General features: G+C 33.6%; 1 protein-coding gene across 1 annotated transcript in view; it reads right to left on the reverse strand.

The window, feature by feature from the left end:
- The window catches only part of LOC148943783 (uncharacterized), a 57,694-nt gene that overhangs the window by 37,693 nt on the left and 6,024 nt on the right, over positions 1 to 13,977 (reverse strand). Inside the window, exons 2-4 of the mRNA XM_089101240.1 lie at positions 13,713 to 13,937; positions 7,903 to 8,025; positions 5,228 to 5,390 (exon numbers count right to left, since the gene is read on the reverse strand). Of these exons, the coding sequence (XP_088957366.1) occupies positions 5,228 to 5,390; positions 7,903 to 8,025; positions 13,713 to 13,937 (511 nt within the window). The remainder of the gene's footprint in view (positions 1 to 5,227; positions 5,391 to 7,902; positions 8,026 to 13,712; positions 13,938 to 13,977) is intronic.

The raw sequence follows: 13,977 nt of genomic DNA on the forward strand, positions 1-13,977 counted from the left end.
CAAATACAAAAACAAAACAAATAATTAATAATCATAAATCGGCGATCAGTTCTAATTACATAATCTATACTAGAAAAATATAGATGGCAATCTATGTCGTTGTTAAATAAATCCTGTTGATAAGAACTCATCGCTAAAACTAAAATATTCTCTGAGTCGTAAAGTTAGAAAAACAAAGTAGTCACTTAGTCATTTTGCTCATTTGCTTAAAACAAAGCTCATTTTGCGACAAGCTTGCTACTTGTCCCTGCAAAAAAGACATATAATTTGAAACTTTGATTCGACGCCCTATACGCCAGAAATGGCTCTGGAGGATTTGCTTGTTTGGAAGCGCATTCGTGGGAGAGGAGATCACCCCATAATTTTATTGATTTCAATTAAACAAGGAATAAGTACCAAAGAGAGCAGTTTTTTCGTAGATTTGATCTCTTTTAGAAATTTTTTTGAACATAGGCATTCTCTTTAGTATAACTTCCACTATTTTTATATGAAAAAAAATTACATTAATATTATAAGAAAGTATAGTTATAATCATTTGGAATACTGATTTAACATAAATAAAGCATACTAAATCCAATGTTATTCTCCAAAACATATCAAACAGTTCGTGGTAACGAACTGTAAGTAAGGAGAGACCCGGCTCAATGGTAACCGAAACTCTAGAAAACGGGTTTTTGATACCAATAGATATATCAAAAGAATCAGATTTCAATGCTGATTTCAAATATATGACTTTCATCAAGTTTCGAGCTACCTATCAAAAGTTACGCGCCTAAGAAAATTTGGCTGATATTCAAAAAAAGGGGGAAAGATCCTCTAAAAATTATAGAACCTTAATGAAATTCACACCATCATATTCAGAGTTTCAGAGAACCCCATTGTAGAGGTTTTAAGCTCCTATCTACAAAAATATGTAGTTCTGAATTTTTTGCCAGTAGAAGGATCACGGATGCGTGTTTCTTCGTTTGTTTTGTTTATTTGTTATTTGTTTTTTTTTCAGGGGTGATCGTATCGACCCATTGGTCCTTGAATATCGTGGGAGGACTCATTTAAACGTAAATTAGAAATTCTAGTGCCCTTTCTCAGTGAAAAAAAAACGGAGGGCAACTAGGCCGCCTCCCACGCTTATTTTTTTACCAAAGTCACCCGATCAAAATTTTGAGATAGCCATTTTGTTCAGCATGGTCGAAAATATGATAAATATGTCTTTTGGGATGACTTAATCCCCCGAAGTACCCAGAGGGAGGGCTAAAAGATATGAACTTTACCCAATGTTAACATATAGTATTGGTTATTCGGAAGTATACAGAAGTTTTCAGGAGGTTTTTTTGGGGCTTTGGGGTGGTTGGGGGGGGCGGGGGGTTATGTTGGATGATCTGTCCATGAAGGAAGTTTTCATGAGGGAAGGGAAATTGCCATGAAGGGGGCGCCGGACTTGCCAGCATTATTTATTGGTTATTGGGAAGTATACAACCATTTTCAGGAAGGATTTTTTCTGGAGGGGGGCTAGAGGAGGGAGTTACTCTGGAGAATATTTCCGTGGAGGATGTTTCTTTGGGGTAAGGGACATTTCTATGAAGGGGGCGCCGGATTTCCAAGCATTATTTAAAAAACGATCAGAAATTAAATAAAAAAAAAACAAGTTTTTTCAACTGAAATGTACGAAGGAATATTAGAACTTAAAACGAACAGAAATTATAACGTATGTGAGGGGGTTCTCCCCCAAGTCAATACCTCGCTCTTTACGCTACAGTTTTTTTTTAGTGCTTTCAAAAGAGCTATCTATTCTAATTAAACGGCCTTTGTGATTCAGGGGTTTGTGAATCCAATTTTTTTTTTAACTTTTAACGTAAAGAGCGTGGTATTGACTAAGGGCAGAACCCCCTCATATACGTAATAACATATAAGTAATAAAAAAAACAATAAAAAAACAAGCGATACGGCTCAATAGTAATCGAAACTTTTAAAAACGGAATTTTGATGTCAATAAATGTATCAAAAGAATGTGTTTATAATGCTGATTCTAAATATATAAATTTTATTAAGTTTAGTATTACTCATCAAAGGCAACAAGACTGAGGAAATTTACTCGATTTTTTAAAGAGGGGGAAACATCCCCTACAAGTGAAAGAATTTTAATGAAAATCACAACGTCAGATTCAGCGTATCAGAAAACCCTATTACATAGGTTTCAAGCTCATATCTGCAAAAATCTTCAACTTTGAATTTTTGCCAGAAGAAAAATATACGAATATAGAAGTTAGTTACGTAATTTAATTTGTAAAGAAATAAATTTATCAAAATAAATTTAAAATTTTTATGCAAATAAAAGCTGAATTATCTAAAAAAAGATCATAAATTAAATAAAAAAAAAAAGTTTTTTCAACTGAAAGTAAGGAGAGACATTAAAACTTAAAACAAACAGAAATTATTCCGTACATGAAAGGGGCTGTCCCCTCCTCAACGCCTCGCTTTTTATTCCGTATATGAAAGGGGCTGTCCCCTCCTCAACGCCTCGCTCTTTACGCTAAAGTTTTTTATTGTTTAAAAAAAAAATTGTGAGACAGAGTCAAACTTTAGCGTAAAGAGCGAGGCGTTGAGGAGGGGACAGCCCTTTCATATACGGAATAAAGAGCGAGGCGTTGAGGAGGGGACAGCCCCTTTCATATACGGAATAATTTCTGTTCGTTTTAAGTTTTAATGTCGCTCCTTACTTTCAGTTTAAAAAACTTGTTTTTTTTATTTAATTTACATATAGAGCAATATCAAATTTTTTTTTCCTTCCCTTGAAGATCACTCATAATATTTATTTTCAAAAGGAATTAGTGGAAAGATCTATTATTGCCAACTAAGTACGAGCTCAGTACAAATTTTGATTTTCGAATTTTGAAAATAAAAAAGAATATCCGAGTAATATATACTCGGATAGAAATTTTAATTGCATTGATCTCAATGCAATTAAAATTTACTGAAATTACAAATAAGGCGCCAGAGCACATAGATTCATCCTTGAATATGCCATGACCAGTAAATACGCTTTTATAACTTACTTCAATACTCAAAAGGTTCATAATTGGCTTAACTCCAAATATATATATATATATATATATATATATATATATATATATATATATATATATATATATATATATATATATATATATATATATATATATATATATATATATATATATATATATATATATATATATATATATATATATATATATATAAACATTTTCTATTTGTTTGGTTCGTTACACCTCGGCCTATCTTTCGTCATTATGAAATACATATCGCCGAATTTTTTTTTTTTTTTTTTTAACAAAGGTATGGTAGGCATTGATGACCTTATCCATGTTAAAAACCAAAACCCAATCATGATCTATATCATTTTAAATTTTTACACGTTTTAACTCTCGCTGTTCAGGCTGATTTTCATTGACTCGCTGCTTCTCATTTTCAGTTTTGACTCATTCACTTGTTCGGTGTCGTATTTCATCGAACCGCGTGTATCTTTGCTCTTCATTTCCATTTTTAACACGCTCTAATTGTTGTTTTCACATATCTTCTAATCGCCCGTGTTTTTGCTCTTCATTTTCATTTTAGACACATTTTTAGTTTTTGATTACTTCAGACAATTTAGCAACGGCCTTTGCTTTAGCTGTCCGTATTGGTGTTGTCGCAATTGAAGCTCCAGGTTGTCGAATTCCACATCTTATCACGTTTGAAAGTTCTTGAAACCAAAGAATCAACATTTATAGTAACTGCAACTGCAAATTTTCGTTTTTTTGCCCTTCCAAGAGACATTATATAATCTAAATAACTGCTGCGTTGAAAACTCAACAATCATATTTATACTACACATGAGATCAGATAAGAAAATGTGTATATAATGCCATATATGATGTCATAAGTTATGCTTATATGATGTACTATCATAGTACATGACGTCGTTTGCCAAAAACAAAATTAAGGTTCTTACGAGTTTTCTCAGACTTCTGACGTATCTAGATCGTTTTTTCATGCGAGAATATCCCAAGATACCAATTTTTCCAAAAAAATATGGAGAACATACGCACATACATACATAAATACATACACAATTATTGCTCACTTATATCATAAACATATATAACACACATGTCATAAACACAGATTTTATATCATCACATACACAAACATATATCACCAACACATACAGATATTATCAGCACATATACAACACGCATATATGTTTTCTTTTCTCTTCGATTTCATACATTTAGTTTATATGTTACTCAATAATGGGAAAAAAAATATTTAGCTTAAAGTTAGGGGATTGATGTTATTTCTTCCCAACTTCAGTTATATCTTCATATAACATCTTAGATTTTCCGTATAATTCACCCTATACCTTCAAGCAAGAGCAATTTGTATTGGGTATTTTCCTCTGAGACTATCCTGAAAGCCCCCCCCCTCCCCACCCTAACCCCTGAAAAATTAAACAATAGTGACTTCAAATAATTCCAATGTATGTTCTGTCATAATTTTGGTCCTTTTCTATAGGGAAGCAGCAATAAGTTTATGAACCGTTAATGTCATTAAGAGCGTTGTGGGTGGCACAGGCATAAGCATCAAGCTACCACATTATTAAATCATTCTGATGTGTGCTCTGTTATTATTTTGGTCTTTTTCTAAAGGGAAGCAGCACTAAGTTTATGAAACGTTAATCTCATTAATAGCGTTGTGAGTGCCAAAGACATAAGCATCAAGCTGCCAAAGTATTAAATCATTCTGATGTGTACTCTGTTATGATTTTGTTCTTTTTCTATAGGGAAGCCGCAATAAGTTTATGAAACGTTAATCTCATTAAGAGCGTTGTGAGTGCCAAAGACATAAGCATCAAGCTGCCAAAGTATTAAATCCTTCTGATGTGTGCTCTGTTATGATTTTGTTCTTTTTCTAAAGGGAAGCCGCACTAAGTTTATGAAACGTTAATGTCATTAATAGCGTTGTGAGTGACACAGGCAAAAGTATCAAGCTAAGCATTCTCATAACAGAATCAAAATCATCAGGCGAAATTATATAACAATAAAAGAGCCAAAGCCTTTGACCATGAAACTTTGTTTGTAGAAGTTGTTTTTTTTTTTTTGTTTTTTTTTACTTTCTTTAGCAGAGTATAGTTGATATAAGAGCGAGTCAATTTTAGTGAAGTGGCAACTCTGATTAGAACACACAAAAGTACCTCAGTCCTAGGTCGACAACAAAAACGTCAACCATAGCATCTGCTGACCTTGAACTGATGTTTTGAATATAGCAGACCATCTGAAAGGGACCAACGGCAACTCGACATTTTGCACCAGGCTGCAATATAGCGTTGTAAAATTTTGTTGGGAAATATTTCTTATCTGAAAAACAAAGGCATGTATCAATAACAAGTTAAAAACAGTTAAAAACATGTTTCGCCAATATTTTTATCTGAAAAAACAAAGACGTCTATTCATAACCAGGGAAGAAACATTAAAAACTTGCTTCGTCAAGACAACGCTCCTGACAATTTTTTTTACTATTACTACTACTAACAACTCACCGCAGCACCAAACCACCTGAGACCAAGAGAGCTACGCATGCTCCTCCTCCGTCCTAATCTATCAAAAACTTCCCTCTCTTCGCTCTCCCGGGAAGTTCCCATTTCTCTTAAATCTTTCTTTATGATATCTTCCTAACCCAACCGCGGGCGACCTGTTATCTGTTTAGTCCTAGACAGTTGGCCGAAAAGACAATCTTCGGCAATCTGTCATCCTTCATCCGCAGAACGTGCCCTAGTCATCTCAACCCTTCTCTCATAATAGCCCTAGAAAGCGGGATCAAACCACACTTTTTGTACAGCCTACTGTTTGAAATACAGTCAGTCAGTCGGGTACCAGAACAATCCGTAGGCAACTTCTTTGAGGAAACATCTAGCAAATCGTCATCGTTTTTTGGAGCACCCATGCTTCAGAACCATGACATTTCAATTTGTCATTTCAATTCAATCTTAGTTACATTTTGTGGTCAGTATCAAATCGATACTTCGCACTTGGTATTTGTAGATTATTTGAGAAGCACCGTTAATCAATAGAGGAAGAACCATGAATTACCATGAATTCACCTTCAAACACAGGAGGAAGAAAATTGTTTTTCCATGAATTTTTCCGAGCAATGTACCCCTAAAAATAATCGAAAAGGCCAAAAATGTCATCTGTACTTCATTCCTCTTACCTCAAGAGCCCCCCCCCCTCCCACTAAGACTTAAACTTTCAAGCACCTATGTTGAAATCTAATCCACAAAGTGTAATCCTTTGTTTTCTGTGGCGGTGCCATCTTAAGACACCATGGTCCTTTTGACACATATTGTTATGTTGGGAAACTATTTTAGCTAACCTTGGAAGAAGTTGCAGAGCAGAAAGAAGTTCCTGCCAAGACTTTAGTGGAGCGGTCCTTCGATGCGATCATACCCCTTAAGAAAAATGACACCGTTTTAGTTATAAACGCATTAAAAAACTTATATAACCTAAACACAATATAAACCTAAACCTTTATTAATCTTTAAATTAACAATACATTACTGAAAACTATTTACGAATGAAAAAGGACATAAAACGTACATCGTTAGAAGAACGCAGCAGATTCTCAGGAAATTTAGATCCTGAGCAGATTCTCAGGAAATTTATTCCTATTTACGCTATTGTTTTTTATTGTTTAAAAAAAAGTTGTGAAATAGAGTCAAACTTTAGCGTAAAGAGCAAGGCGTTGAGGAGGGGACCGCCCCTTTCATATACGGAATAATTTCTACTCTTTTTAGGTTTTAATGTCGCTCCTTACTTTCAGCTAAAAAAACTTGTTTTTTTTATTTAATTTCTGAACGTATTTGAATTAATGCAGCTTTGATTTTGGCTCACCATATATGAATAATTAAAACGAAATTTGCATATTAATTGTACTTTTTTTGGTTAAATGGCTTTCTTGAAATTTTGTTCTGGCGTAACTTACGAATTAACTTACGTAGCGAACTTCTATATTTGTATGTTCTTATCACGTATATTTGGGAGTTCGTCCCCCTAGTCAATACCTCACTCTTTACGCTCAAGTTCGAAATTTGTTCGAATCACAAACCCCTGAATCACAAAGGCCGGTTAATTATAATAGATTTATTAGCATTTGTTTAATTAGAAAAATAAGAAAATATTATAATTAAAAAACTAAAATAATATAATCTAAAAAAGTATAACGTAATGAAAAATGTATACAATCACAGTTATCTTATTATAAAATCTGACTTGTAATTTTGTCATTTTGTTGACAGGTTTTGTTACAAACATTTTTTTATTAAATTGTTATTTAATAATGAACTAATCAAATAATTTATTTATCAATATAAGTTATTAATCATAAATTAGCCATGTGCTCTGACACCCTTATGTTTGATTTCATCAAATTTCAATTGTATTGAGATCTAAAGATATAAAAACACAAGTTTTACCAAATCTAAGCAATTTTCTTGAACAATAATAAATTGTGAATTTGCTTTGGTATTTTAGTTTTTGCTCCTTGACTGTTCCAAAAAAATTGTTTAAATTTAATAAAACTTGTGTTTCCATATCTTTTGATCTCAATGCAATTAAAATTTACTGAAATTATACATAAGGTGTCAGAGCACATAGATTCGTCCTTGAATATGTCATGACCAGCCACACTTTCATTCCTAGTCTTAGAAAATTTCAATTTTCTGGATGGCAGATATGCACAACTATTTCTTGCTTTTTTGTGTGCTTAGAGGTAGAAGTGTATTATTGGAGATGGGCATTTTTTTTAACACTTTTTCGTCTTTGCACAGAAATTTCCCACAAAAAAGGATTTTCCGAAAAAAAGGATACTCACCCTTGCAATTTTTTGCTTTCCAAATATCATACTCGACATTCCTGAATATTTTGGAATGAAGCAACTTGGCGCATCGGAAGGGAAATGGTATTCCACCATGCTCAAAAATTTCTAGTGCATCCGCTAAAACGAATAAAAAATCTCAGTTAAACAGTTTGATAAAGGCAATGGTAGTTGTATGATATACCCCCGACCTAATATTCCTCATCTAAGTAGAACCTGTTTCTCTTACGCTCAATTCTAATGAAATATCACAAAATATGATGAAAATATAATATTTATATCAGGTCAGGTTTTGGGCAACACTCCCTTATCCTTAAAAAATCTAGTTTTTTCTAGTTCATTCTTTGGCAAATCCCAAATATTCATTTTAATGTCCTTTCTCTTTCAATACAGATCGCAAACTATTGAATTTCATGAAAGAATTCATCATATGAATGAATTTCATGAAAGAATTCATCATATGAATGAATTTCATACATGGACAAAAAAAGACGGCTCTAGTTACGTTCTACTTAGATGAAGAATATTAGGTCGGGGCTGTATCATACAAGTACCAAGGCAATTTTTGAAAATATAATTAACAAATTTTTGATTCCTGAACCATGCCCGGAGCCGTTGCTGGGATCTCAATAATATAATGAAGGAATTGTTTCTATCGGTCGAAAATTGCTTCTCCTACAAATGCGCCCGTGTGAGACATCCCTGTTTCTGAAACCGGGAAACCCCAGTACATAGTTTTCAATAAATTTAAATTCATTGTTTACCTCAGAATTTCTGAAGGCTTGCGGCTATCTTTGGGGTAAAATTGTCGTTTTACGCTGCAAAATGGCACAAAAGCTACGATGCACAATCTTTTCTGGTCACAATTAAATATAAAAAAAACAGGTTTTTTTTTAAATGAAAGTAAGGAGCGAAAGTAATAATTAACACGAACAGAAATTTGTCCGTATATGTAAGGGGCGGTCCCCTGCACAACGCCCCGTGATTTACACTAAAGTTTTTTATTTTTTTTAAAAGTAGCGTTGTGAGAAATAGTCAAACTAGCGTAAAGAGCGGGGCATTGAGGAGGGACAGCCCCTTTCATATACGGAATAATTTCTGTTCGTTTTTAGTTTTAATGTCGCTCCTTACTTTCAGTTAAAAAAAAACCTTGTTTTTTTATTTAATTTCTGAACATTTTTCAATTAATGCAGGTTTCGAATTTGGCTCACCGTACATGAATAAATAAAACGAAATTTACATATTATTTTCTTTTTTTAAACCATTATAGCCTTATAATAACCTAAGTTTGATTTTTGTTCCATTTATTTAGAATGACTCCTGAATCACAAAGGCTGTTTAATTAGAATAATAACCTCTTTTAAAAATTAAAAAAAACTTTAGCGTAAGAGCGAGCTATTGAGGAGAAGGTAATCCCCTTATATACGTAATATTTTCAGTCCGTTCTAAGTTTTAATATTGCTCCTTACTTGTTTTTTTTTATTTTATTTAATTTCTGATTGTTTTTAAATAATGCTGGGAAATCTTCATGGAAATTCTCTTCCCCCACGAGTAATTCCTCAATGAGAAGATCCTCCCACGCAACCTCCTCCTCCACAACCCCCCCTCCCCGCCATCAGAAAAAAACCTGAAAACGTCTGTATGATTCCTAATAACAAATACTATATGAAAACAATGGTTGAAGTTCATAACTTGCAGCCCTTTCCCCGGGGACTGTGGGGGATTAAGTCGTCCTCAAAGACATAGTTGTTAGATTTTTCGACTACGTTGAAAAAAATGGCTATCTAAAAAAAATTTATCCGGTGACTTTGAGAAAAAATGGGCGTGGGAGGGGGCCTAGTTGCCCTCCAATTTTTTGGTCACTTAAAAAGGGTGATATAAATTTTAATTTCTGTACGAGTGCGCCCAGTTGTGAAATGCTAGTACCCCTAGTTCTATAAGATCACCCCTGGAAAAAAAAAAACAAAAAAAAAAACACGCATCCGTGATCTTTGTTCTGGCAAAAAATAAAATATTCCATATTTTTCGCAGATAGTAGCTTGAAACCTACAGAAGGGTTATCTGATACGCTGACTCTGATGGTATGATTTTCAATAAGATTTTATAACTTTTAGGGGGTGTTTCTTCCTTTTTTCGAAAATAAGGAAAATTTTCTCAGGCTCGTAACTTTTGATGGGTAAGATTAAACTTGATGAAACTTATATACTTAAAATCAGCATAGAAATACAATTCTTTTGATGTTTCTATTAGTATCAAAATCCGTTTTTTAGAGTCTCGGTTACTATTGAGCCAGGTCCCTCCTTACTTACAGTTCGTTACCACGAACTGTTTGATAAAAGTCAGTAGAGCATTCAGTTTTTTGTCTAATGATCGTCCATGCAATATTCTAGAATCAATCGTTTGAAAGGACATCCCAGAAAAAAAAAACACGTACAGGTGACCATCCTTGTCGAAAAAGTTGACAATAAAATTTCCCATTTTTGCAGAAAAGGGATTGAAACTTCTACAAAACATTTCTCTTATATCTAGAACTAGATGGCGTCATTTTAATCAAAACTGTTCGCCCTATTTGGCTGCTTTCACCCTTTTTTGAAAACCAGGCCAATTTTCTGGGGCTCTTAGTTTTTGATTGGTGACTTAAATTAAAGAATTTTGTATATTTGGAATCATCATAAAAACAAAGTTATTTGAGTGTAGGTGTTTTTATCAAAACTTTTTTTGAGTTTTGATCACTATTAGCACGAGTTACTTAGTTTGTTACCACCAACTGTCTAATATAAACGAAAATTAACACAGAACCAGATGTTCCATTAAAACACCGATAAAAACAAAACTTATTGAGTCACCTGACTTACCCTCGTGGTAAGTTTCCTGACTTTGCTCAAGATTTGCCTCCTCCTCAGTCTCTTTATATTTTTGGTTGTGAGAATTTGGCAATACACATAAGGGAGAGAAAAAAATTATATAATCTTCAGATTTATTTACCAGCAAAAGCAAATTAACTTTCCAAAATGTTACTGCAACCCCCCACGATTAATTGCAACCCCCCACGGAGTCTTGGCAGTAGATCTCTCCTTGACAGTTTCTCCAATACACTAACTATAATATAAATTTATAAAATATTCATGCGGATCCTGATGTATATGACAAATATCCGAAATTTCCATCTGATTTTACAACAAATTTATATCAATTTTTACATACCTAAGCATTGATCTCTGAAATTAATTAGAATTTAATTTAAACCAATGAATGTCAAGGACTTCATCTCTTATTATTCGTCTCTTAAATTACTCCCTGATATTACAACAATTTTAATATCAAACGTTACATCTCTAAGCGCATTTCTCTTAATATAAGTTTCTGAAATTGCCATTTGTGACCAATTTTGCATCAAGTGTTGTACGTATTTTGTTTAGGGCTTCTATCTTCTATTTGATTTATAAGGAATGCACAAATAGGAAAAAAATAGGACCGCGAAGTAAACGAAAGAAAAAAAGGAAAATATTTCTGCTGAGATATCCACTCAGCTGTCCTCAGTAGAGATGAATATAATAGTGGATAAACCTACGGGACTAGATAAAAAGCAAACCTTTAACAATAAAATAAAACCTAATAGTTAATTTCTCAAGTAAAAGTGATGAGGCGACATATTTAGCCAGCGTGGCCTCAGAAGTTACGACAAGTTTACAATGAGCATATTGAGCATTTATATATGTGTATATATTTTTCTCTGTCTTTTTTGTGTATATGGCCATTGGTTTTTTATATACAAGTATATATATATATATATATATATATATATATATATATATATATATATATATATATATATATATATATATATATATATATATATATATATATATATATATATATATATATATATATATATATATATATATATATATATATATATATATATATATATATATATATATATATATAGTTCCCTAGCAATAATTAGTTCCCTAGAAGAGGTCTCCAAGATACCTGGGAACAGTGGAGCCCCCCCCCCCCTCAAAACAACTTTTCTTCAAATTTTCCAAACTTTGGCAATTACTCCTAAAATTTTCCAGGTTATCCCCATACTCCCCACTAAGGGGGCAGGTACACTTACCTCCCGGCCATCAGCATCATAAGAATTCCAGTATCCACTACGCAATAGCACACAATTTTCTCGCACCTGCAACCAACACTTTAGCGCTCTCCACGGTAGGTTCAGTCTCAAGTATAACTCCCCTCTATACACTACTTTAATCTGCTTATAAAATCTTAGAGTATCTGACTTCTCAACACCAGTAAGCCAAATCTGAATCTCCTGGTCCTTAAGGCGCAAATCCATATTAAGGAAATCATCAGGTTTGCAATGAGGACCATGGCCTTCATTTCATGCCCATGAGAAGCCAGCTTTATCCAGCAGGGCATTTACCTGTTTTGGCCATGTTGCCTTTTTATGAGAATTTAACATCTCATTTTAAGCCGCCTTCGCAAGACGGTTATCTGGCAAATGCAATATCTGTAACCAAAACTTGTTCATCTGTATAGTCTTCTTACGACGCAAATTCGGTAAACCGAATTCGGTCACCTTTAAGAACCAAACAACTAAAATTATTGTTAAAACCAATTATTGTACTTTTTTCAAATACATCAACTGCAGAGACTCCAGTTGTCTCACTATAATGGCCCCCACAACTGGCAACCATAATGGGCAACTGGCCGGTCTTTAGTCATAAAGAAGTACAAATGCATCCTCATATTCTGAATTCCCATTATGTGATTTGGCCAGAGTAGAGCAAATGCAGCTGCCTTTCCATGAGAAACCATCAATTTGATGTGTTCCGTCCAGTTCCTATTTGCTGCAAGCAGGAGTCTCAAATACTTATATCTGGGGGCTGTCTTTATTGACTCACCTTTACAAGTAAATGACAAATCCTGTTGTCCGTTGGATTTTCCACTATGAAAGATGACAATTTCAGTCTTGGATGCGTTTAACTTCAATTTCTTTGCTTCTAAGTAAGCTTCAGCTAAATTCAGGAGAGTTTGAAGCTCCTCGGCTGAGTTGGCCACCAAAGCCGTGTCATCAACGTACAGTAAACATTAAAATAGAATATTCGCTAGTGAAACGGCCGGGACCATCTCTGTTCAAGCTACTCTACCAAATCATTAATATATAAGTTAAGAGAGCTTCGGTGACAGTGTACCTCCTTGACAGACTCTTTGAAGGTTCTGAATGGATCATATGACAAAATTTGTTTTTAAGTACCAAGGGCAATAAAAAAAACAAGTTTTTCCAACTAAAAGTAAGGAGCAACATTAAAACTTAAAACGAACAGAAATTATTACGTATATGAGGGGGTTTACCCCCTCGTCAATAACTCGGTCTTTACGCTAGGTTTTTTTAGTACTTTCAAAAGAGCTATTTATTCTGATTAAACTGCTTTTGTGATTCAGAGGTCATTCTTAAAGAATTGGAACAAAATTCGAACTTTAGCATAAGGAGGTATTGACGAGGCGGTGAACCCTCTTATAAACGTAATAATTTCTGTTCGTTTTAAGTTTTAATGTTGCCCCTTACTTTCAGTTGAAAAAAACTTCTTTTTTTTTATTTAATTATAAAAAAATTACCCAGAAAGACTCATCAGGTCGATGTCGCTATCAATGGGTCTAGAGGATTTTATTACTTATCCATAAGTACATATTGTTAATAAACGAACTTTATACTACGCTACCAAGTTATGAGATGCGTCCTTTTTTTTACACATGACGATACATTATTCATTATTAATATTAGATATCTAATTCACCTAATATAACCTTTCCTTGTCCAGAAGACATAAGAGTTTCCTTCTTGGACTTCTCTTCTTTCTTGTCGACATTATCGATTTCTGTTTCAGGATTGCTGATATCCTTCTCATTTCGAGTTACATTCTCCGTAGAGGTCTCCGAGGATTTCTCAAGCATCTTTTCTGCTGCAATTGTAGCATTTGAAATTCCAAAAACATTAGTGAAGAGAGTGTCATAAAACAGGGCTAAAAAAAATGGAACAACAATTATTTGAATCCTTTGCCT

Source organism: Artemia sp. Qi Xiang Cuo, chromosome 15 (genome assembly GCF_049724085.1).
Source record: "Artemia sp. Qi Xiang Cuo chromosome 15, ASM4972408v1, whole genome shotgun sequence".
Taxonomy (NCBI): domain Eukaryota; kingdom Metazoa; phylum Arthropoda; class Branchiopoda; order Anostraca; family Artemiidae; genus Artemia; species Artemia sp. Qi Xiang Cuo.